This window comes from Moschus berezovskii, chromosome 3, assembly GCF_049115385.1.
Source record: "Moschus berezovskii isolate FMDL1 chromosome 3, NW_MosBer_1.0, whole genome shotgun sequence".
NCBI lineage: Eukaryota > Metazoa > Chordata > Mammalia > Artiodactyla > Moschidae > Moschus > Moschus berezovskii.
The window spans coordinates 37355418-37378546 of NC_142462.1; the positions used below are offsets into that span (position 1 = coordinate 37355418).

A 23129-nucleotide genomic window follows, 5' to 3' on the forward strand; every position below is an offset into this window, starting at 1 on the left:
GTTAGAATTAATTTCACCTGTTTCTTCTTACCTGTTTTAATGTGACTACCAGAAAGCCACTGCTATGGCAGTTGAGGCCACAATTTCCTAATTGACAAGATCAGGAAATATACATACTCAGAAATGTTGAATGTTTGCATCAAAAATATCCTTCATGGCATCAGACCAAATCTGTGTAAGAAGAAATCTGCCAACTTGTCTTTTGAGAAGTCCCCAAATTGCAGTATGAGGCAGATGGCACTCAACTGATACCCTTAATAGTCTGTCAATATTGGCACTTGGACAGGTGCTTGTGAGAAATGGGCTTAGTATGAGGTAATAAAAAGGACTTCTGGATCTTCAAGGGGCAAATGTCTAAAACCCCACATCCCACAAGCACAGTATATTTCTGGATAGTGCTTCTACTTGGTTTTCTCTGTGATGGAGTGAAGGTGCCTCAGGATCTGAATCTCAGGAATCAGGGTGATGCAGCTCAACAATCACTAATGGTGAGTCACAGCCTTCTTGACAAGGATTAGTCCTCCTGAGACAGTAAAGAGAGGGACTTTGCTGGCTTCCACTGCAGAGAGTGTGGGTTTGATCTGTGGTTAAGGAGCTAAGATCCTGCAAGCCATGTGGCACAGCCAAAAATAACATAAAATAAACTAGTATGTCTTAGACAATCAAGAGTAAAAAGGTTGAAGATGAAGGTAGTTAGTTGGCTACATGTAAGAGTGAATGAGTTTTAGCTGAAATAAAAAAGATTCCAACGTTTCTATAGGGAGTAGAAGGTTGGAGGGCTTCTAAGTACCTACAGTGGAGGGAGGCGGTTGTCCTTGAGTTTAGGTTGGGGCTGAGGATGGAATCAAGGAAGAGGCAAGAAAAGAAAACGGACACAGAGGATAGTCATGGTTTTGACTACCTTGCCATTACCTCTACTTACCTTCAGCTGAACAGCAAGGAATGGAAGCTGTTTGCCTAAGTGTAGTTTATTATAGAAATTGCCAGTGAGAATAGCTGCACTTGGTATGAATGCACACATGCTTAGTCACTTCAGTCATGTCCAACTCTTTGTGATCCCATGGACTGTAGCCCACCAGGTTCCTCTGTCCATGGGATTTCCCAGGCAAGGATACTGAAGTAGATTGCCAGTATAACTTAGGACTGTGTCACATTGCAAATGGATGCCTTTGTATAAAGGTGGCCTTCTATGGGGTCCCAGAGAGTCGGACATGACTGAAGTGACTTAGCAGCAGCAGCAGCATACTCAAATGACTTAGGCATTTATGTGTGTGACAAGAAACTAGACAATCAGTTTTTAAATAAAATCATAAATTATATACCCAGTAGGGATTATCCTTGATCATACTTGCAAAATGGTTAACATATGGTTAACTGCTGCTGCTGCTGCTAAGTCGCTTCAGTCATGTCCGTCTCTGTGCGACGCCATAGACAGAAGCCCACCAGGCTCCCCCGTCCCTGGAATTCTCCAGGCAAGAACACTGGAGTGGGTTGCCATTTCCTTCTCCAATGCATGACAGTGAAAAGTGAAAGTGAAGTTGCTCAGTTGTGTCCGACTCTTAGCGACCCCATGGATTACAGCCTACCAGGCTCCTCCAGCCATGGGATTTTCCAGGCAAGAGTACTGGAGTGGGGTGCCATTGCCTTCTCCGATATGGTTAACTACGAAGTTTTATAACCACATATGTATTTTTTTTTTTTTGCCAATATGTTGCCACTGCTTAGAATTCTGTTGGAGCTCTTTTATTGGAATTCCTTCCACAGCCAGTTTATAAGTTACACAACAAAATCAGGGTTATTATAATGCAGGATTAAAATACTGCATACTTAACAAGATAAAAAATTGTCCTATAAATTTGGGATCCCACCGAGGAAACCAGAATTGAAAGAGACACATGTACGCCAATGTTCATTGCAGCACTGTTTATAATAGCCAGGGCATGGAAGCAACCTAGATGTCCATCTGCAGATGAATGGATAAGAAAGCTTTGGTACATATACACAATGGAGTATTTTTCAGCCATCAAGAAAAATGCATTTGAATCAGTTTTAATGAGGTGGATGAAATTGGAGCCAATTATACAGAGTGAAGTAAGCCAGAAAGAAAAACATCAATATAGTATACTGACGCATATATATGGAATTTAGAAAGATGGAAGCCTGAAACCTGTGTACGAGACTGCAAAAGAGACATAGACATATAGAACAGTCTTTGGGACTCTGTGGGAGAGGGTGAAGGTGGGATGATTGGGGAGAATGGCATTGTAGCATGTATATTAGCATATGTGACCAGTCCAGGTTCGACGCATGATGCAGGATGCCTGGGGCTGGTGCACGGGAATGACATGGGGGGAGGATATGGGGAGGAGGGGGGTGGGAGGGGGGTTCGGGAGGGAGAGCACATGTACACCCGGGGCAGATTCATGTCAATGTATCGCAAAACCAACCAATATATTAATGAAAGGTAATTTGCCTCCAATAAAATAAATTAAAATTTAAAAAAAAAAAAAAAATTTGGGATCCCACTGCTAAAGTCTTAGGCTTTGCTGGGGAATCTAAAACTCCTGATCCTGGCTTTTGTTTGCTGTCAGGTTGTTCAGCTCCAACTTAAATTCAATGGGCAGGGTTTCTGGCTCTAAAACATTAGCTTTTTTATAAAAATGGAGTATAATCGCTTTACGATGTTGCCTTAGTTTCTGCTGTACAGTGCAGTGACTCAGCTATACATGTACATGTATCCCCTCCCCCTTAGACCTTCCTCCCACCCCTCCCCTGTCACACCCATCTAGGTCATCACAGAGCCCTGAGCTGGGCTCTCTCTACTGTAAAACAGGTTCCCACTATGTAAATATGGTAGTGTATATATGTCAATTTTAATCTACCAATTTATCCCACCCTCCCCTTACACCCACATGTCCATTCTCTATGTCTGTGTCTCTTTTCCTATCCTGCAAATAGGTTCATCTGTACCATTTTTCTAGATTCTACATACATGCTTTAATATATGATGTTTGATTTTTTTCTTTCTGACTTCATTCTGTATGGCAGACTTTAGGTCCATCCACATTGCTACAACTGACCCAGTTTCATTTCTTTTTATGGCTGCTTAATATTGTGTTGTATATATGTACTGCGTCTTCTTTATCCCTTTATCTGTTGATGGACATTTAGGTTGCTTCCATGTCTTGACTATTGTAAATAGTGTTGCAGTGAACACTGGGGGTCCATGTATCTTTTTGAATTACGTTTTTCTCAGGGTATGTGCCCAGAAGTGGGGTTGCAGAGTTGTATTGTAGTTCTCTGTTTAGTTTTTTGTTGTTTTTTTTTAACTGTACCTCCATACTGCTCTTCATAGTGGTCATACCAACTTACGTTCCTGTCAACAGTGTAGGAGGGTTCCCTTTTCTCTTATACCCTCTCCAGCATTTATTGTTTGTAGAATTTTTAATGATGGCCATTTTGACTGGTGTAAAGTGGTAGTTCATTATAGTTTTGATTTGCGTTTCTCTAATAATTAGTGATACTGAGCATCTTTTCACATGCTTTTTGGACATGTATCTTTATTGGAAAAATGTATGTTTAGATCTTCTGACCTTTTTTGATTTTGTTTTTTTTGAACATAGAGCTGCATGAGCTGTTTGTATATTTTGGAGATTAATCCCTTGTGGGTTACTTTGTTTGCCAACATTTTCTCCTATTCTGTGTGTTCTCTTTTTGTTTTGTTCATGGTTTCCTTTACTGTGCAAAAGTCTTTAAGTTTAATTGGTCTCATTTGTTTATTTTTGTTTTTATTTTTATTACTGTAGGAGGTGGATCCAAAAAGATATTGCTGCGATTTATGTCAGGGAGTGTTCTGCCTATGTTTTCCTCTAAGAGTTTTATAGTACTAGGCTTACATTTACATCTTTGATCCATTTTAAGTTTACTTTTGTGTATGGTGTTAGAGAATGTTCTAATTTCATTCTTTTACATACAACTGTACAGTTTTCCCAGCACCATTTACTGAAGAGACTGTCTTTTCTCCCTTGTGTATTCTTGCCTCGTTTGTCATGGATTAGTTGACCATAGGTGCATGGATTTCTCTCTGAACTTCCTATTCGGTTCCATTGCTCTACATTTCTCTTTTTGTGCCAACACTGTACTGTTCTGATTACTGTAGCTTTGCAGTATAGTCTGAAGTCAGGGGCCTATTTCCCCCAGCTCCATTTTTCTTTCTCAGGATTGCTTTGGCTATTCTGTGTCTTTTGTGTTTCCATACAAATTAAAAGCAAAAAGTTGTTCTAGTTCTGTGAAAAGTACCATTGGTAAATTGATAGGGATTGCATTGAATCTGTAGATTACCATTGGTAATACAGTCATTTTGACAACATTGATTCTTCCAATCCAAGAACATGGTATATCTTTCCGTCTGTTTGTGTCATCTTTGATTTCTTTCTTCCGTGTCATATAGTTTTCATAGTAGCGGTCTTTTGCCTCTTTTGGTAGGTTTATTTATAAATATTTTATTCTTTTTGATGTGGTGGTAAAAAAGGGATTGTTACCTTAATTTCTTTTTCTGATATTTTGTTATTAATATATAGGAATTCAAGAGATTTCTGTGTATTTCTTTTTTTGGCTGCACCATTTGACTTACAGGATTTTAGTTCCCCTGCCAGGGTTTGAACCCACACCCTTGGTAGTAAAAGCAGGGAGTCCCCTCTACTGGACCACCATGGGATTCCCTTAATTTTGTGTCCTGCACCTTTACTGAATTCAGTGATATGCTCTAGTAGTTTTCTGATAGCATCTTTAGGATTTTCTGTGTACAGTGTCATGTCATCTGACAGTTTTACTTCTTTTCCAATTTGGATTCCTTTTATTTATTTTTTTCTTCTCTGACTGCCATGGCTTGGAATAAAAGTGATGACAGTGGACACCTATTCTTATTCCCGATCTTAAAGGGGATGCTTTCAGCTTTTCACTGTTGAGAATGATGTTAGCTGTGAGTTTGTTATATATGGCCTTTATTATGTAATGTCCATTTTTGAGAGGAGGGACTAGTGACTGACATGGGCCATGAGGAGTTTTTTGGGTATAGATATATTCAGTTTCTTAATTGTCTCTGTTTACAAGAGTTTTTTTCACTTTGCTAAAATTTACTAATCTGTACACACATGATTTTTTTCACTTTTCTCTGTATACACTTATATTTTAAAAGGTTGTTTGAAAACTCAGTTTGTGTTGACAGCACACTTATTTATATACACATGCTAAAAATGTTTAGGAAGAAATACAGAATCAGCATTGATAATATAGTTATATCCAAGTTATATTAATAAGTGCAAAATCAAATGGCAAAATAGTGTGTATACTATGATTTTAGTTTTGGTAAAAGCAAACCAGGTATCTGATACCTAATATTAGCTATAATGGTTTACAATATTTATAAAAAACTAATATAATCTTTGCTGGGAAAGATTGAGGGCAAGAGGAGAAGGGTGCAACAGAGAATGAGATGGTTGGATGGCATCACTGACTCAATGGACATGAGGTTGAGCAAACTCTGGGAGATAATGAAGGACGGGGAAGTCTGGCATTCTGCAATTCATGGAGTCAAAAGAGTTGGACATGACTTAGAAACTGAACAACAAATACAGTCTTTCTGAATTATATAATTGCCTGTTCACTACTGAAAGTTTGAAAAATATAGAAATACAGAAGATCAGAATATTATTAATGTACTCCTTGATGCTATATTTGAGTGATTATGGTGATTTTTTTTAATGTGTTTGTGTAGGTCCGAACACTATATTTAATAAAAATTGAAATATTCTTCTACAATATGATGTTTAATGTCTGTAGAAGTTATCGTTGTATGAAAGTGCTATAGCTGATTAAACCTATTCCTAGAAGTTTTTTTTTTGCATATTTAGACTTCAAACAATGATGTGTGTCTATGTACTGTCACCTATACTGAGTATTATTAAAAATATAAAACACTACAACAAACTTTTCAACATTTTGGCAGGCTTAAATTTTTGTACATGTAAAAGTAGTAGACTCATTTTTCTCTTGTTCTGGAGGATAATATTCACAATAGATAAGACTGCCTACATTTTGGATGTTACATATGTCTCACAAATACTATCATGAGTATTACCATCATTATGAATAAATGAGTTAATTACTATGTATGTGTGAACTCGGAGGTGTTCACCATGCCAGGAGTGACATTAGGACTTTGTGTCTATTTTATCTCTGTTAATCAGCAGCAGCATCTTTCATGGATGGACAAATATGCAATGAAATATAAGCAAAAAGCAATGGGGAAAGCTTTGAGAATGTATGATAGCCGTACAGAGAAGTTAGTACATAGCAATACACAGAAACTATGCATTGACACATATGTCAGTTCAGTTCAGTCGCTCAGTCGTGTCCGACTCCGTGACCCCATGAATCACAGCACACCAGGCCTCCCTGTCCATCACCAACTCCCGGAGTTCACTCAAACTCATGTCCACAGAGTCGGTGATGCCATCCAGCCATCTCATTCTCTGTCGTCCCCTTCTCCTCCCGACCCCAACCTTTCCCAGCATCAGAGTCTTTTCCAGTGAGTCAACTCGTCACATGAGGTGGCCTAAGTATTGCAGTTTCAGCTTTAGCATCAGTCCTTCCAATGAACACCCAGGATTGATCTCCTTTAGAATGGACTGGTTGGATCTCCTTGCAGTCCAAGGGACTCTCAAGAGTCTTCTCCAACACCACAGTTCAAAAGCATCAATTCTTTGGCGATCAGCTTTCTTCACAGTCCAACTCTCACATCCATACATGACCACGGGAAAAACCATAGCCTTGACTAGACGGACTTTTGTTGGCAAAGTAATGTCTCTGCTTTTTAATATACTATCAAGGTTGGTCATAACTTTCCTTCCAAGGAGTAAACATCTTTTAATTGCATGGCTGCAGTCAGCATCTGCAGTGATTTTGGAGCCCAAAAAAATAAAGTCTGACACTGTTTCCACTGTTTTTCCATCTATTTGCCATGACGTGATGGGACCAGATGCCATGATCTTTGTTTTCTGAATGTTGAGCTTTAAGCCAACCTTTTCACTCTCCTCTTTCACTTTCATCAAGAGGCTTTTTAGTTCCTCTTCACTTTCTGCCATAAGGGTGGTGTCATCTGCATATCTGAGGTTATTGATATTTCTCCCAGCAATCTTGATTCCAGCTTGTGCTTCTTCCAGCCCAGCGTTCCTCATGATGTACTCTGCATATAAGTTAAATAAGCAAGGTGACAATATGTAGAAGCTACATAATTTCATTTTCTTCCCTTTGTTCTCTAGGTGAACATAGACTGTTGAGATTTGATCATTGTATTAGTTTTCATTTTAAATTATAAAATTACTGAGATGAATAGTTTTTTTTTACTTTATTTGCATACAGATAAATGAAAGTTCTTAAAAAGGCAGTTCTCCTTGTGCAGAAATGTGAAAAATATTAATTTCAGTTATCAAGGATTGATTATATAACTCCATTCCCCCCAATAACATGGTTCACATTTCACATACTATGGTGTGTTAACTATGACCGATCTTGAGAAACACAAACTTAATTGCTGGTTCCTCAGTCCACAGAAAACACCACACGAATGACAGATATACATCTTGACACATGATCAGTAATGTCACACTTTTCAAAGTCTGTCAGTGGTTGGCCATCACACATTTGCTGTTCTCATGTAGTCAACAGGGAACATAGTGTGCTACAAATTTATCCCCAGAGAAGAACCGCCTGATATTTTATAAAAATATACCGTCAAAAGAGAGAATTAGTGATGCAATTGGAAGTGTCACAAAGAAGTGAAAATTGATAATGCTAAAGTGAAATTTGAATCATAAATGTAGTTATGGATGAAAAAGCTGAATGTAGAAATGCCATCACCTTTTGAAAGATTCTAGATATGCAACCAGAGGACTATAGTGAAAATGAACTTATCAAAACAAATGTAAACAGTGGTTGAGTTAAAAAGGAGGAAGATGTCTCAAAGGTAGGTATACCAAAAAAAAAAGAAAATCCACATTAAAGAAACTCTTAGAAATACCCGGACACAAGGCTGCAAAGGATGAAATGTTGGTTGGCAGCTGATCCAGACTTCCAAAGGAACGTGAAGGTTACACAAAGCACAGGAAATATGCTCATTTGGTATCTTGAGTTATAAGATGAGAAGAAGGTGGTAAGTGCTGTTTGAACTACTCCTGATTTCCTATAAAGAACTAAAACAATTTTTAATTTTTTAGTATTTTCAGTTACTGTACTAAATATTTATTTACAGTTTATTTCCCTGTACTTCTATAACCAAGAGTGAGATGGATTTTAATATTTTAACAAGACTTTTTCAAGGCCAGAGCACGATTGCATGTTTATCCATTGATTGTCGAGGTTGCACGTTGTTCTTACAGTCCTGCACTACTGTCCTAAGCAGGACCTGCCTGAATACCTACACCCCAGTGGGTGGATGCACCTGATTTACTGTAAATCAGTGACACAACATTTCAGTTTTGTCACTAACCTTTTAGAAACTTATTCGAGATATGATCAAATTATTGAATTTCATGATTTGAAATGTTCATATCTATTCTGTTTCTTCTTAGGTAAAAAGAGGGAGGCATCAGTTGGTTTTTTTTAATTGTAAAATTAAACATCTTTCCAAAGACCCAACTAGCAAAGAGAAATTTAAATTTTGTGTTAGTACAAAGAAATGGAACTGGTTTGAGGGCAACAGCATGCATTTTAGTTAAGAAAATGGTTGTGTTCTCTCAGAAGCTCAAGTGGAGGGCAGAATAGGAAACTATCTAACTTCCAGCATGCCAGGTATAAGTCACAGGAGAACAGCAAGCTGTGGGGTTTGCATGTCCTGGTCACCCACTGAATGACTGCAGGATTAGAAGTTCTTGTGAAACACTTTCCTGGCAAAGCAGTGATGTGTGAGGGTGTCTGGTAGTTGAGGTCTAATTTATCCTGCAGCTTTGCACCTGAATATTATTTAGGCCCATTGTGCAGTAGAAGCCATTAAACATCTGTGCACTTGCTGGCCACTTCAGCTGTGACAGCGAACTGTGAGATGATTGGAGAGACTGTGTGTAAATGTCCTCTGGGTTATGTGCAGGGATGCGGTAACTGTGATAATCCAAGCAATGATCATCGGATACCACTCTGTCTACACTGAGAGCTGCAGAAACTCATCTGTTTTCACCTGGGAAGATTCCTTGTTGTGATTTTCTTCAATACAAAAACAGCGAATTCAGCAAAAATCTCAAGGCTAAAAGCTTCAGAGATTAAATCACCCTTGAGTTCATTCCCAAAATTGATTGTGGTCTTATGTGGGAAATTTAGGCAGGTTGCTGCTGTTCCCTGAAGCTGCTGTTGGGATAGTTATCAAGTCTGGTTAAACTGTATTTCAAGAAAATCTCATTACAGAGATGGCTGTAATGCTATGTGCTAGGAACCATTCTGTGGCTTGAAACCATCTTCTGGTTTTTATTTATTTTTTATTATTTTTATTGAGATGAAATTCAGACAACACAAAATTAGGCATGTTAAAATGTATGATTCACAACACACAGAAATCCCTTGCATTCCTATGCACTAATAATGAGAATATAGAAAGAGAAATTAAGGAAATATTCCATTCACTGTTGCAACAAAAAGAATAAAATACTTAGGAATATATCTACCTAAAGAAACAAAAGACCTGTACATAGAAAACTATAAAACACTGGTGAAAGTAATCAAAGAGGACACTAAAAGATGGAGAAATATACCGTGTTCATGGATTGGAAGAATAAATATTGTGAAAATGAGTATACTACCCAAAGTAATTTATACATTCAATGCAATCCCTATCAAGCTACCAATGATATTTTTCACAGAGCTAGAACAAATAATCTCACAATTTGTATGGAAATACAAAAAACCTCGAATAGCGAAAGCAATCTTGAGGAAGAAGAATGGAATTGGGGGAATCAACCTGCCGGACTTCAGGCTCTACTACAAAGCCACAGTCATCAAGACAGTATGGTACTGGCATAAAGACAGAAATATAGATCAATGGAACAAAATAGCTCAGAGATAAATCCACACACTTATGGACACCTTATCTTTGACAAAGGCAAGAATATAAAATGGAGAAAAGACAGTCTCTTTAACAAGTGGTGCTGGGAAAACTGGTAAGCCACTTGTAAAAGAATGAAACTAGAACACTTTCTAATACCATACACAAAAATAAACTCAAAATGGTTTAAAGATCTAAACATAAGACCAGAAACTATAAAACTCCTAGAGAACATAGGCAAAACACTCTTTGACATAAATCACAGCAGGATCCTCCAAGACCCACCTCCCAGAATATTGGAAATAAAAGCAAAAATAAACAAATGGGACCTAATTAAAATTAAAAGCTTCTGCACAGCAAAGGAAACTATAAGCAAGGTGAAAAGACAGTCTTTAGAATGGGAGAAAATAATAGCAAATGAAACAACTGACAAAGAATTAATCTCCAAAATATACAAGCAGCTCCTTCAGCTCAATTCCAGAAAAATAAACGACCCAATCAAAAAATGGGCCAAAGAACTAAACAGACATTTCTCCAAAGACGACATCCAGATGGCTAACAAACACATGAAAAAATGTTCAACATCCCTCATAATCAGAGAAATGCAAATCAAAACCACAATGAGATACCATTTCACACCAGTCAGAATGGCTGCTCTCCAAAAGTCTACATGCAATAAATGCTGGAGAGGGTGTGGAGAGAAGGGAACCCTCTTACGCTGTTGGTGGGAATGCAAACTAGTACAGCCACTATGGAGAACAGTGTGGAGATTCCTTAAAACACTGGAAATAGAACTGCCATATGATCCAGCAATCCCACTCCTGGGTATACACACCGAGGAAACCAGAATTGAAAGAGACACGTGTACTCCAATGTTCATTGCAGCACTGTTTATAATAGCCAGGACATGGAAGCCACCTAGATGTCCATCTGCAGACGAATGGATAAGAAAGCTTTGGTACATATACACAATGGAGTATTACTCAGCCATTAAAAAGAATGCATCTGAATCAGTTCTAATGAGGTGGATGAAACTGGAGCCTATTATACAGAGTGAAGTAAGCCAGAAAAACACCAATATATATGGAATTTAGAAAGATGGAAATATATACACATATATATGGAATTTAGAAAGATGGAAATGATAACCCTGTATACGAGACAGCAAAAGAGACACAGGTGTATAGAACAGTCTTTGGGACTCTGTGGGAGAGGGCTAGGGAGGGATGATTTGGGAGAATGGCGTTGAAACATATATATTATCATATGTGAAATGAATCACCAATCCAGGTTCAACGCATGATACAGGATGCTCGGGGCTGGTGCACGGGGATGACCCAGAGGGAGGATAAGGGGAGGAGGGAGGTGGAAGGTGGGTTCAGGAGGGGGAACTCATGTACACCCAAGGCCGATTCATGTTAATGTATGGCAAAACCAATATAATAATGTAAAATAATTAGCCTCCAATAAAAAATTTTTTAAAAAGTATGATTCATTGGCATTTTGTACATTCACAGTGTTGTGCATCTGTTACCTCTGCCTAGTTCCAAATTATTTTATCACCCTGATATAAAGCCCCACGCCCATGAAGAAGTCACTACATTCCCTTGTCTGCTCCTCCCGGCCACCTCCTGACAGCATGACATTTTCGACAAGGTTCATCCATGTTGTAGCATGCACCAGTGCTTCATTCCTTTTGATGCCTGAGCAGGATTCCATCGTATGGATATGCCAGTGTGTCTGTCATCCGTCAGTGGATATCTGAGTTAGTTCCTCCTTTTGTGAATAATACCGCAATGAGTATTTTTGTACAGGTATTTTGATTACTTGTTTTCTGTAGTTTGGGGTATATACCAAGTAGTGAAATTTCTGGGTCTTATGGCAAGTCTATGTTAACCTTTTATTTATACTTTTTCTAATTTTATGTATTTATTTTTGTGCTGGAGCTTCATTGCTGAATGTGGGCTTTCTCCAGTGGAGGCAAGTGGGGGCTTCCTCTCTAGTTGCCGTACATGGGCTACTCCTTGCAGTGGCTTCTCTTGTGGAGCGTGGGCTCAGTCATTACGGCTCATGGATCCAGCTGCTCTGCAGCCTGTGGGATCTTCCTAGACCAGAAACTGAATCTGTGTCCTCTTCTTTGGCAGGAAAACTCTGGAGCACCAGGGAAACCCCTATGTTAACTTTTGAGGATTTGCCAAACTGTGTTCTCCTTTGAGCTTTCAGTTGTGCCACACGTAAGGAGGGGATCCTTGTTCCCACTCCTGATACCTCCTGTGGTTCACTCTGCCCTTTATTCAGTCTACCCCCAAGGAGGCAGAGTGGCTCGCCTGACTGAGAGCCTACAGAACACATGTCTTCCTCTCCTTTCCTGCTCACCAGCCCATTTAGAACAGAGGTCTCCGTCTATCCTGATATGACCAAATGGAGAAGGCTTACTGGTTCTCATGTTCTGTATGGAGGTCAGTTGGGCTTTCATCTCTGAATTGACCTCTAGCAGAACAAATGCAGATCTTTGTTTTTTAACTTGGTTTGTTTGATATTTCAAGTAGTCTGGAACCTGTGCAGGGTTCAGTATATTATTGGGGATTCTTTTGGGAATCCTACAACTTAGGATCCAAAAGGTTATGAGGCCAGAAGAATTTGAACTCTGTAAATGTGGCCTGAACTTGCAGTTTTAAGATCTAACTGCCACTTATATTTAGCAATGTCAATTTGATGAAGTCACCTAATACTTGACTTTCAATTTCCTTGTCAATGAAAATGGGAGAATGTAACAAATATGCTGTGGGACTTATGTCAGTATCAAAGCAGATGTACAGTAGCAAATGACCTGACCCAAGGAGAAGGTCTAATTTACATTTTTGTTTCAAATAGTCTAGTACCTTTTTTAAATAAGGTTTTTATGGTGTAAGTAAAATACCATGTCTGAATTTTAATAACCTGACCACAAAATTTCCAGCAGAATGATTGCTGCAGGAATATGGTACAGATAGAGAAGTTGGTAAGTCTCCAAACTTTAAGGAGAAAACAGATGACCTACCTGGGTAAGAATTCACCTCCCAACACCTGATGTGCCTGGCTGCTTCTCCACCGAGGTCATTTCAAACTCTGAAATTGAAGAAGTGATTTTTATTTGGAAGGAAAAAAAGCATTTTAAGGCAACTCTGTGACGATATAAAGACAGTTTTGTGAATTCATTTAGCTACCTCTCTAGATTCCCAAAATACACCTCCAGTAAGAAGTGCTCTTATCTCTTCTTTTTTCTTGTCTTAGGTTACATGCCACCTTTCCAAGCTCTTCGACAGCATTGCGGATCTGCAGTTTGAAGATGATCAGGATGTCTCTGCACATAGGGTGGCTGGAATGTATAGCAAAGACAAGGAGTACGTCCCATTCCCAGCTGAGTTTGAATGCACAGGCCATGTAAGAGCAGATTATGAGATTCTCTATGCTAGGGGAGGATAGGGGTATCATTTTTAAAAGTTGAATGGAACCAGAAATTGTCAGTTCGTGTCAATTGTCAGGCTGTGGCTAGTCTTGTGCTTTGAGATTCCTGTTTACATGTATCTGGTGTGTCCAAGGAGTCCTCTGCCAGGCTTCCTACTCTGCATCAGGCTTCAGCAGCCTGCAGGGGCTCGAAGATGCTAGCAGTTGAGCTGGACAGGAAGGACTGCCCCGGACTGAATGAGCAGACCCCAGAATTAGTAGCAAAGGAAATGGCAACCCACTCCAGTGTTCTTGCCTGGAGAATCCCAGGGATGGGGGAGCCTGGTGGGCTGCCGTCTCTGGGGTCGCACAGAGTCGGACATGACTGAAGCGACTTAGCATAGCATGCATGCATGCCACCCAGTGACTGAGTCTCCTACAGAGAGAATTACTTTCAGCCCTGCTTAGCATTCGGGGAAGGATTAGGATGAAGCAGAGCCTTGCAGTGAAGCACATTAGAAAGTGGCTCTGGTTCAGGATTCCGAGGTGGATGTTGTAAATGGCTGCTTGTAAATAACTTTGGTTGAGTCTGCAAAGCTGATGTCACGTATACCAATTACCGCATGCAAAGACAGTTAACATGTTCTCTTCTCTCACAAACACCTCAAATATATTCTTAACAGTTATCTGTAAGAACAGCTCATTATGATTTATGAAGGAGCTATTGGTGTTTTCAGATGATTTAGAGGAATTGTATCTTTTTATGATGATACTTGTATAACTTAAAAATTAATCCACAGAGTAACAGAGAGAGTAGCCTCTATTACAAAACAGTTTAGGTTGAGGCAGGGGATTCTTTAAAGGGACCTTTGCAGAAATCTGATGGCAACCCCTTTTTCTACAGGGGTTTTTTCTGTTGCTTTTTAATATTGTACCAGAAAAATCCTGCCAAATGCAGGGAAAGCAGATGGTGGAATACTTTGATTAAATTATATATTTGATCTCTTGGGCTCTTTGGGATATTATTACAATGATTAGAAAAAATCACCATAAACTATCTTGACAAAAGTATGTTGCCGTCTGCCTCTTCCCCAGCAGATTGCTAGCTGACTGGCATAGTGCCTGGAAGGAGGACAGTCCAATTGATAGATGCAGTTATCACTAGCAAACCCTTGATATTGAAAGTTTTCACAGCGCTCTAATTTATCCTGTATAAGCAACTTATGCTAGAGACTTCTGGGCATGTACCGCATGTACCCTCTAATTGCCTTTGTTTTATTAAAAGATGCTTTTCCTTTAGGCCTTCCCCCCTACCCCGCACTTTTATGATTGGTTCCTCCCAATTTTGGCTGTTTGCCTTTTATTTAACAAGTATTTATTGAATACCTACTGTGTACCAGCCACTGGGTTTGGCCTTTGGAGATCCAGAAATGAGTAAGACATAGCACCTGTCCTTTGGGAACTCTTGGGCTCATTGAAGAAGTAGATGTTCACATAATTAGTGATAACGGGAAGTGACGATTCTTGTTACAAAGGGTTGGACAGGAGCTGATGAAAGACTAAGATGTGAGAAGGTATTAAGCAAGCGTCTCATCAGGGCTTAGTTCTCAACTTATTTTCAGCTGAGTTGCTGTTGGTGGCATAGTCTTTAAACATGGGCTGATGTGCCACCGTGTATGTGTGTTTGGTCTTCCCAAATGGACTGGAGAGTTCTGAAAAACAGGTGGCCATATTGAGGACATGGATCCCAGAGCATCTGGGAGATGCTAAAATGATATATAATTTACTTACTAAAGGAGCCTGTTGCTTGGTGATATTGAATTGTACTGAGTGACGATAGTAGTGCTTAGATCTCCTGCACTCAGGCATGGGAACAAAGCCCCGCCAGGAGGCCAGGGGAGAAGCTAGGATATTGGGCCATAGCAAAGGCCCTGCTTCCTTCTTCTTTCAATAGGGAAGGCTGTCAACTCATTAACCGCATATCACTCCTTCCCAGTTCTCCAGAGAAAGAAGTTGTAGGAATGAATACTCCTGCCATCTTCACAGAGGTGGGGAAAGAAATCAATTATATAATTTCAGGATTTCATACAGTCCTTGGAATTTATTTCGTATAGTCATTTTTTTCGCTATGGTCAATTATTTTCAAATGGTATAGGTATCCTTTTGTTATATAACATCATCCCAGGGAGACATATATACAGACTAATATAACAAAGCGTATTTGAATAGAATGGAAAACTGGCTGAAATATATTTGTGGGAACAAAATACACTTTGAATGAATTTTTTTCAAGATTGATTTTCACAAGCCAGCAGTTGTCCTCTTTCTCATCTCTCCTACTGTCTAATTTCTGACAAGTGTGAAGATGAGAGCCAGTAGGGAATATAATTAAGAAACTTGCTGAAAACACTGTAAGACAAGGTACTATGGAGATTTTAGGGTAGAATCTTCAGTATATTTAAAAATCATCAAAAATAAATTAAAAAATCAACTTACTAGACTCACAGACACAGAAAGCAAATTTATCGTTACTGAAGGAGAAAGGGGACAAAGGGATAAATTAGGAGGTTGGGATTAACAGATACACACTACTGTATTTAAAATAGATAAGCAAATATAAATAAAAATAGCAAGGACCTATTATAGCACATGGAACTATGTTCAATATCTTGTAATAACCTATAATGGAAAAAAAATCTGAAAAGTAATTCATATATATGTATGATTGAATCACTTTGCTGTACACCTGAAACTTAACACAGCATTGTCTATCAAGTACACTTAAAAAAATTCATATCCTGTGATTTTCAAATCTCTTGAATTTTACTCTAACATACTGGCTGTGATGTTTGGTTTCTCAAAACATTGTGTGTTGCCAGATAGGAGCTTGATCTAGAGCCCTCTGGTCTTCAAATCTGAAAAATGAAGAATGGAGAACACGTTGTCTAGTTAGGGTGTGGAAATTTATGAGACAGCTGGTAGGTGAAATAAGATGAGCAGTATCCTGGCAGAAGACAGTTTTATGTAGGGAAGACTTCATCTGTCAGTAGTTCACCAGCCCCTTTGAGTTACCTTCTAGTACAGGAGTTTAAAACATTGGGTTGGCCAAAAAGTTCATTTGAGTTTTTCCATAAGATCTTACAGAAAACCTGACCAAACTTTTGGGCAACCCTATAAATCCACCTGAGGCCTTCCTCTCTTTGTAGCCTTCAAGCCTGAGGATAGCATTATCCCTCTTCCATAGTTAAGCCTGTGTTACTACTACCTTTGTTTGCTTTAAAAGGTGGAAACCTGGCTCCTTCAGCTGGAACAGACCATGCAAGAGACAGTGCGTCATTCCATCACAGAAGCCATCGCAGTCTATGAAGACAAACCCAGGGAACTGTGGATTTTTGATTTCCCAGCTCAAGTTGCACTAACTAGCTCGCAAATCTGGTGGACTACAGATGTAGGAATAGCCTTCAGTAGGCTAGAGGAAGGCTACGAAACAGCCCTAAAGGATTTCCATAAAAAACAGGTATTTTGTAAAATGCATGATTTTGAATTTTAAGGGATTTGAAGAGGTAAGCTTGCTTCATTCATTCATTCTTGTTTATGAAGTGTTTTATGTGTTAAGGGACTTCCCTGTGGCTCAGACGGTAAAGCCTCTACCTACAATGCGGGAGACCCGGCTTCAATCCCTGGATCAGGAAGATCCCCTGGAGAAGGAAATGGCAACCCACTCCAGTATTCATGCCTGGAAAATCCCATGGACGAAGGAGCCTGGTAGGGTACAGTCAGTCCATGGGGTCGCAAAGAGTCAGACACGACTGAGCGACTTCACTTTCACTTTATGTGTTAAGGGCATGATGCTGGGAAGATTTTAGCAGTCACTTGTTTAACTACCCATTTTTTAGCTTGGTGGTGTTCTTATTTTTTTTTTTTTACATTGGTTTAAAAAAATCCATATTTAAACAACAAGGTCTTAATAGCACAGGGAACTATATTCAATATCCTGAAATAAGCCATAATGGAAAGAATATAAAAAACAGTATTTTATATATATAGATAGATAAATATACATACCCATATATATAACTGAGTCAGGTGGCTGTACAGCAGAAATTAATGTAACATTGTAAATCAACTATACATCAATAATAAAAAGCATTCATTCTTATCTATTATCTCTGAAGAATCTAGTCTATCACCCACACCTAGATATGGTACCGATTTCTCTCTTCCTAGGTAAGACTCTCCATCTAGACTGACCACATAGTTGGTACATGATTTGCTTGACTCAGTAAGATAGAGAATTGTTCAAATAAGACAAATGTTTTCATGTATTTTATTTTTCTGCTCATTATAAATCACAGGTGAGCAACTTTGGAAAAGATTCTATTTTGAACTCCCACTTTATTCACCACAGTCATCCTATGACTTCTCCTTAAACTTCCCCTCTTAAGATGTGTTCCTGGCTGTGAAACAATTCAGAGATAGAGCCTTTCTCTTGGCTTATAGATTAAGAGACTATGAGGCTTATCTTCTAGGGCCAAGCTGCTTGGTATTTTCCATGTGTCAGCAGCATTGGTATCACCAGAGAGCGTGACAAAAATACAAAATCTCAAGGCCTACCCAACACCTACTGTACCAAAGTATGCTTTTTAACAAGATCCCAGAAGATTTGTATGTAGTTTGAGAAGCATTGTTGTGTATTTTGGAAAAAGCTGTGCTGGTGTGATTGTGCATAAACATTATATATTAGAATAAATATTATTAAGAAAAATGGAATATTAGACTTTGAAAGATATTTATTTTTTAATTTTCTGTTTTATATTGGAGTATAGTTGATTAACAGTGTTGTGTTAGTTTCAGGTGTGATTCAATTACACATATACATGTATCTATTCTTTTTCAAATTCTTTTCCCATTTAAGTTGTTACATAATACTGAGCAGAGTTCTCTGTGCTGTACAGTAGGTTTTTATTGGTTATCTATTTTAAATATAGCAGTGTATACCTGTCGATCCCAAACTCCCTAACTATCTGTTTAAATATTAGTTTGTCTACCCTACTTGTGTTCAGTGGATAAAGTCTGAATCCAGATTTGTTAAATGACTTTCCCAATGTTATAAAATTTGTAACACTGGTACAGTCTACCAGCTTGAGAATGCTTTCCACTCCTCTGCATTGCTTCTCTTCTTAGCAGTATTTAACTGGAGTGCCTTAAAAATCACATAGATTCAGATAACAAATACTTGTGTTGATTCAGTTCAGTTCAGTTGCTCAATCATGTCCGACTCTTTGTGAACCCATGGATTGCAGCATGCCAGGCCTCCCTGTTCTTCACTAACTTGTGGAGCTTGCTCAAACTCATATCCCTTGAGTCGGTGATGGATGATGATGCCATCCAACCGTCTCATTCACTGTTGTTCCCATCTCCTCCTGCCTTCACTCTTTCCCAGCAGCAGGGTCTTTTCCAATGAGTCGGTTCTTTGCATCACGTGGCCAAAGTATTGGAGTTTCAGCTTCACCATCAGTCCTTCTAATGAATATTCAGGACTGATCTCCTTTAGGATGGACTGGTTGGATCTCCTTGCATTCCCAGGGACTCTCAGAAGTCTTCTCTAACACCATGGTTCAAAAGCATCAATTCTTCGGTGCTCAGATCTCTTTATGGTCCAACTCTCACATCCATTCGTGACTACTGGAAAAATTATTCCTTTTAATTTGACTCTTATAATCTCGGGTGTGTGTGTGTGCTCAGTCATGTCCAACTCTACAATTTCATGGACTGTAGCCTGCCAGGCTCCTCTGTCCATGAGATTATCCAGGCAAGAATACTAGGTTGTCATTTCCTTCTCCATTCATCTTATGTAGAGACCACCTAACTTATTTATGTTTCTAAAGAAGTTTTTCTATCCTTTACTTTTGGAGAACAGTATATCCTTGATTTTACATCCTTGGGAAAATGGGGCATGAATTTCTGTTTAGCAGGCTTGAAGTTACAGGCTTAGATTGATGGATGTGGCTATTTATTCCCTTGGACAGCATCTCTGCCATTGTAGTCAATGTCATGTGGATGAGAAAGCTAAGTTTTTTTCCATGGGTAAAAATAACTGAGATAATTAAATTGTAATGAATTCTATTATGCTTATAAAATTAACTTTCTGGTTAGTTGATTTATTGTTATCTATGCTATTAATATAACTGCAGTATTTTATTATATATTTTAAATATATATATAAGGATACTATAAAATACTTAAATTAATATCCTGTCTTAAATTTCAGCTACTGTCGATCACTTCTCAAATTTCAGTCTTTCAAGAAGCATATTTCTACTTACTCTATGCTAATATTTTCTCCTCTCTTCATTAAATTCACACTGCTGCTAAGTCGCTTCAGTCGTGTCCGACCCCATAGATGGCAGCCCATCAGGCTCCCCCATCCCTGGGATTCTCCAGGCAAGAACACTGGAGTGGGTTGCCATTTCCTTCTCCAATGTGTGAAAGTGAAAAGTGAAAGTGAAGTCGCTCAGTCGTGTCCGACTAGTAGCGACCCCATGGACTGCAGCCCACCAGGCTCCTCTGTCCATGCGATTCTCCAGGCAAGAGTACTGGAGTGGCTTGCCATTGCCCTCTCCGAAGTTCACACTAGACATTATCAAATAGTATTCCTTTATGTAGCTATACCAGAATTGATGTCCTCCTTTCTGTTTTCCTTGCCCCCATTATTTTTTGTGGTAATTAGAATAATGCTTAAAACAGTAAATTATATTTTATGGATTTTTTTTTTATATCAACAATCATTTTCGGTTTCATGATTTCATTATTATGTATTTATTGTTAAAGATGAAAATTCAGATACAGAAAGGAAAAAAGGCAAATAATTTTTTTCTTTTTTAAAAAATTAAATTATTTTAATTTGAGGATAATTACAATATTGTGATGGTTTTTGCCGTACATCAACATAAATCAACCATGGGTACACATGTGTCCCCCATCCTGAGGCCCCACCCCCTCCCTCCCCACTCTGTCCCTCTGGGTTGTCCCAGGGCACTGGCTCTGGGTGCTCTGCTTCATGCATTGAACTTGCACTGGCCATCTGTTTTACATGTGGTAACGTACATGTTTCACTGCTATTCTCTTAAATCATCACCTTCTCCCACATAGTCCAAAAGTCTGTTCTTCACATATGTGTCTCTTTTGCTGCCCTGCATGTAGGATTGTCATGACCATCTTTCTACATTCCATCAGTTCAGTTCAGTTGCTCAGTCGTGTCTGACTCTTTGCGACTCCATGAATCACAGCAGGCCAGGCCTCCCTGTCCATCACCAACTCCCGGAGTTCACTCAAACTCATGTCCATCGAGCTGGTGATGCCATCCAGCCATCTCATTCTCTGTCGTCCCCTTCTCCTCCCGCCCCCAACCTTTCCCAGCATCAGAGTCTTTTCCAGTGAGTCAACTCGTCGCATGAGGTGGCCAAAGTATTGGAGTTTCAGCTTTAGCATCAGTCCTTCCAATGAACACCCAGGACTGATCTCTTTTAGAATGGACTGGTTGGATCTCCTTGCAGTCCAAGGGACTCTCAAGAGTCTTCTCCAACACCACAGTTCAAAAGCATCAATTCTTCGGCGATCAGCTTTCTTCACAGTCCAACTCTCACATGACCACTGGAAAAAGACCATAGCCTTGACTAAACGGACTTTTGTTGGCAAAGTAATGTCTCTGCTTTTTACTATGCTGTCTAGGTTGGTCATAACTTTCCTTCCAAGGAGTAAGCGTCTTTTAATTTCATGGCTGCCGTCACCATCTGCAGTGATTTTGGAGCCCCCAAAATTCCGTATATATGTGTTAATATACAGCATTTGTGTTTCTCTTTCTGTCTTACTTCACTCTGTATAACAGGGTCCAGTTTCATCCACCTCATTAAACCTGACTCTCAGAAACACTCGTAGATTCACGTCCCACAGAGAAGCATTGACAACTTTTTGGCATATAGATGTCAGAAGTTTTTCCTTATATCTACTGTTTCTTTCTATATAAATGTGCGTGTGTGTGTGTGTGTGTTGGTATGTAGCTGTTCCCATGTTACCATTTCCTTCTCCAGATGATCTTCCAACCCAGGGATGGAACCTGGGTCTCCCACATTACAGGCAGATTCTTTACCATCTGAGCCAGAGGGGAAGCCTATAACCATAGTTTATGTTGATCGTATGTGTATAAATAAGAGAAATGTCTTTTTTTTTTTAACGTCCATGCATTTTGTTACATTTTCCCTTGACACACATAATATCAAATTCACACTAGAAATGGTCAAATAATATTCCTTTATGTGGCTATACCAGAATTGATGCCCTCCCTTCTGCCAAACTCAGGTTGATCCAAGTCTGACCGCTCTTCAGACACTGTTCTAGGCTGTGTGGTTCCTGTGCTCATGATGCTTACATTCTGCCTTTGATAGTTCTTACCTCTTCCTCCTAAAGACCTTAGAGTGCTCGTCTCCATCTCCACTTTTCCATTTAGTTGTTGTCTAATCTTATTTTGTATTCCATTCCATTCCGTTGCTCAGTCGTGTCCAACTCTTTGCGACCCTGTGGACTGTAGCCTACCAGGCTTCTCCGTCCATGGGATTCTCCAGGCAAGAATACTGGAGTGGGTTACCGTTTCCTTCTCCAGGGGATCTTCCCGACCCAGGGATCGAACCCGGGTCTCCCGCATTAACCCCTGGTTAATTGTGGTGTTATTATTTTAAATCTTACATAGATTTAGCGATATATTTAACAATGACTTTGCTCATTTTTTTAAATGCTGTTTCTTATTTCTAAGTCCAGTTCTTCTTTTAAAGTATATCTTGTAGCTCTTTGCCCAGTGATACATAGAGAGTTTTCTGATCCCTTGTCTTTTTTAACTTCTTTCTTGATAGTTTAAGTAGAGAATTCAAAATTGAGAATTATTGTCATTTAGAATTTTTAAAATATGATTCCGTTATTTGGGGGCCTTTATGGTTTTAAAGTTTTAGGTCAGTCAGATTGTTTTTCCTTCATAAATAATCTGTCTTTGGCAGATTATACAATTTTATTTTTCTTTTTGTGTTTCTGATGTTTTCTTTTTCTCTTGTGTATTTTGTTTGTGTGTGTATGTGTGTGGGTGCTTTTTAAACTTGGTTTGCTGAGGACTGAGTGAGCTTTGTGAAAGTTACATGTCTGCCTTCAGTTTAGGAAAATTCTCTTCCATTTTTCCTTGGATGCCTTGTGTCTGTGGTCTCTTTTCTTTCTCTGTAATTTTATCAGCTGTATGTTGAAACTTCTTATGTGATCCTCTTTGCCTTTTAACCTTTATTTCATATTTTGAAACTCTCTACCTTTTTGTGTGCAATTTCAGTGACTTTTGGAATCTGTCTTCCAGTTCACTAACTTTTTCCTCTTGTTTATATTACATAAATTCAAATCTCAGCTTTGTCTTTTATTAGTTGTATGACTTTGAGCAGGTTATCTAGCCACTCTGTGTGCCTCAGTTTCATGATCTGTAAAACAGATAATAATGGCATTGCAGGATTGTTAGAGGATTAAATTAGTTAATATTTAAAAGTGCTTGATGAAATTTCAGTGCTATGTGTTAGCTTTGGCTGAT

The 23129-nt window shown here is 38.9% G+C and overlaps 1 protein-coding gene across 1 annotated transcript in view; it reads left to right on the forward strand.

Annotated features, from left to right (window-relative positions):
- The window catches only part of DNAH11 (dynein axonemal heavy chain 11), a 390076-nt gene that overhangs the window by 90631 nt on the left and 276316 nt on the right, over window positions 1–23129 (forward strand). Inside the window, exons 29-30 of the mRNA XM_088833659.1 lie at window positions 13364–13513; window positions 16800–17033. Coding sequence (XP_088689785.1) covers window positions 13364–13513; window positions 16800–17033 — 384 coding nt within the window. The remainder of the gene's footprint in view (window positions 1–13363; window positions 13514–16799; window positions 17034–23129) is intronic.